The sequence below is a fragment of the Tupaia chinensis genome, unplaced genomic scaffold (assembly GCF_000334495.1).
Source record: "Tupaia chinensis unplaced genomic scaffold, TupChi_1.0 Scaffold000014_1, whole genome shotgun sequence".
NCBI classification, from domain to species: Eukaryota; Metazoa; Chordata; class Mammalia; order Scandentia; family Tupaiidae; genus Tupaia; species Tupaia belangeri.
In genome coordinates, this window is record NW_006159444.1 from 5,275,281 (window position 1) to 5,278,896 (window position 3,616).

Genomic DNA, 3,616 nt, shown 5'->3' on the forward strand with positions numbered 1-3,616 from the left:
AAATAATGATATAATATATAAAATATATACATATATATGTGTGTGTATATATATATGTGTGTATATATATATATATATACATACATGTATGTATATATGCCAGAAAAACCTAATGAAAAGACACAAAGTTATGTATGCTTCTCAAAATAATTTTATGTTACAATTAGTGCTGGCTTGATTGATCACTTGAAATGATCCTACGCTACGTTCAGGAATAGATCCCCAAGGACTCCTCCTACTCAGTAAAGCAGTATTCCGTACTTGTGAGACGCATGGACAGTCCACACACTGTTCCTTTTTCACATTATAAATCAGCTCCATATAGAGTTTTGCTAGGAAAAAATAAATGGTAAGAACGAGCCCACAAAAAGCTATTTTGGAACACACGTGTAACTTTTAGTCTTTTTCTAATGTAGTCCTTAAAAACAAAACAGGACTGGGGCTGGCAGGTGGCAGGGTGGTTAAGGGTGCTGGACTCTCACATGGCCGACTACGGTTCAAGTCCTGGATCTGGCAGCTTGCTTTCTCACTTTCTCTTTCTCTCTCTCTCTCTCTCTCTCTCTGTCCCTCTCTGGTCAAACTGAAATAAATAAATAAATAAAGTTAAATAAAATAATTCTTTTAAAAAAAGGACTAAAAGAGTAAGACAGTAAGTAAAATAACAGAGCAATTCACTATTCTGATGACTCCTTATACCAAATAAATTCTATCATCTGTTATTATAAACAAAATATTTGCTTACTTTGTCCCATCTTGACTTCCTATATAATTATTTCAAAAACCTTTTTTGCTCATCAAAGTATATTTTGTTATATTTCAGATGAAAAGTCTTTCTAAGAATTTTTAATGAGTTCAGTTCATATTTCAGATGTTCAATCGTATGTCTCTTCTAGGCTTGTGGTTTATAATTGCCAAGGATGTATAAGTCAGTAAGATTTATAGAACTGTCCAAGAATATTAGTAATATTTGCTGAGCTCAATTAAATGTGGGCTTCCACTGGTGTCCTACGTTCATCCATTTATAATTTCGGAGAGAGCACAAGATACCTGAGCGTCTGCTCTGATGGTCACACACTCACCTCTGAATGATGGCTTCGTGAATTCTGCGATACATGTAGCACTCCACGAACAACCACGGCGAGTGGAACCACCTTGGCTTCCCATCACCTTCATTTAACAGACTCTGTTGATACTCTAGGTACTGATTCCAAACATCAGTATCAACAAACTTCTCAACCAAGGGGACGATTGGCTTATCTGTTTGCAATTCATTCCGTAATTTTGAAAGAAGAGAAATGGCTTTTTTTTCAGCTTCCATGCCTTCCTGCAGAAGTGTGAAAAAAAATCCTGTATGCATAAATATAACTCCTCTGGGATAACACATTTTTATGGACCTAAACTTAAGAAAAATTCCGCATCTCAAAATAACAAGTTATAGGCTGAGCTTGTAGCTTAGTAGGTAAGGGAGCCAGATCCCACATGGTCAACCATGGTTCAAAGCCCGGCCTCTGGGGTACGAAAAACACGCCAGGTACATATGCATGCATACCCCAAATCCCAACTGGATAGAGAAAACAAGGGACTGCAGCATGACAATGCCTCACTGGGGGGTAACTTTCTCGCTTGCACTCTCTCTAGTGAATACATGAGCCCTCTGGTAATTTAAAAGGAAGAAAAATAATAAAATGACTACATGCTATATCTTTCACAATCTATTATAAACATTTAAATTTAGAGGTAAACTGCAAACCCTTGGAATACCTAAGCTCTCCTACCTACACAGTCATGCCTTATCTATTCTTTCTGGATCTTCAGGCAGGACTGCGATTACTGCAGTGGGAAAGGGACCACGGTCAGATTTTCCATGTCTTTCACGCTTCCAGAGGTATTCTCTTTTCACACCACTAGAAGGGGAACTCTGGTCTTCCTGAGGATTCTTGATTCTTTGGGCAGCTCACAGGGTATTTTTTATTCTATGTTCCCCTGAGTTCAGAAAAGTGAGAGTCCTCTGACCAACAAAGTCACCACTTAACAGGCCAACTGGAGACGAGACAAATGTTACGAGATCAGAATAAAGTGAGAACCACATCGTATCTTTCGTTTCATACCAGCAAAATCCTTGCCTGAATTAAACAACAAAAATGAAGAAAGATACGTGAGACATACATAAAAAATGTACGAAATAAGCATCTAGTCCAACTGAATATCTTTATAAAATCATTATCATTTGACATCAAGAGAATTTAGTCCAACTTTCAGACCTATAATTTTCTCAAAAGTCATCTTGTCAATATTTTTATTTTTCTAAGTACAATCTCTTTTGCTGCTAGAACAGGCTGAAACTTCAGAGGTTCTGCCAGATCAGAAAAACAGAAGAAAAGAAGTTGTAAAAGTTTTAGGAGCTGAGACAGATTCCCAATGACTGACTTTCTTAAGAGGAAACACCCACTTCTTCCAAATCTCTACCCTAAATGCATTAGTGAGAGAGGGTGGGGTGGAGGGAGCATAGGCCCTGCTTTCTCACTCTTAGCCAGCGTGGTAACCTGATAGTGATGAGCATACAGGCCAAGCAGCAATACACTAAGACTTGATTGATTATGCATCTCAGATCACTCGAGTCAAAAAACCTGAAATCATACAAGTATTACAGTCTTAAGTACATGGTCAAATTCTCAAGTGAAACCATCCAAATTTGGCTAATTTACACTGGATGGTAAAAGTATGTGTCCATCAAAATGAAATCACATTTATCTGAGAGCCACTGAAGCCATTCATCCACAGAAATGTCTTTGTCCAAGATAAGGTGTATCTCAGCAATAAACAACAGGTAATCCCTATATTACACCAGGATTAGTTTCAAGACAACATATAAGAGCTTGGAAGAAATGAAAAATTACATTCAAATTGCCTCTGTGCTGTCTAGTTCTCTTTCAATTTGCCCAAGAAGATCACCAAACATTTCTCTGAGTCTTTACTGTCAACTCTTTCTTAAAAATGTACTGTTGTCCGTCCCTGCGCAGTCGCGCACCGGGAACGGCCTGGCCGCACACCGGGAACAGCCTGGCACTCCTCTGGGGGCCCCGCTGCCGGGGCCGGCCTCCCTGGCCTCTCCAGGGCTGGATGGCCCGGAGGCCGAAAACAAGGTTGAAGAACTTGCAACTTGAGAAGATGACAGTTACCAGCCCTGTATTACCTCAGGGGAAAACAAGAACTACTCTGCCATTCTTAAGGAAGCCAGATACCCAAGGACAACTCACACTGCAGATCCCCACAACACCATTCCTGGTAACTACAAGATGACTGCTGTGCCGCATCAGCTGATAATCATCCCTGCGTACCAGAACTGCTTTCCCGAAACTGCATTCCCTGGAGACTCACCTACACTTGTGGATCTGCAGGAGACCCTCCCTTAATCCAACCCAATCTATGCTCCCTATTGTCAAAAACTTTATGAGCTGATAATTGGAACTCCTGGCCTCTCTCCCTTTACTTGTATGTATCACTTTTTCAATGACTCTTCTGGAGGACAACTGTATATAGCAGAGATATTGTAATGGGAGAGTGAGAAAGGGCAGAGGGACAAACATAGGGGGAAAAAAAGAGGAAGAGAAAAAAA

The 3,616-nt window shown here is 39.9% G+C and overlaps 1 protein-coding gene across 2 annotated transcripts in view; it reads right to left on the reverse strand.

Annotated features, from left to right (window-relative positions):
• Positions 1–3,616, reverse strand: part of DCPH1 (damage control phosphatase 1) — a 25,456-nt gene that overhangs the window by 9,301 nt on the left and 12,539 nt on the right. For both annotated transcript variants that reach the window (XM_006140009.3, XM_006140008.3), the window contains one exon: positions 1,080–1,324. In XM_006140009.3, the coding sequence (XP_006140071.1) occupies positions 1,080–1,318 (239 nt within the window). In that variant the 5' untranslated portion in view covers positions 1,319–1,324. The remainder of the gene's footprint in view (positions 1–1,079; positions 1,325–3,616) is intronic.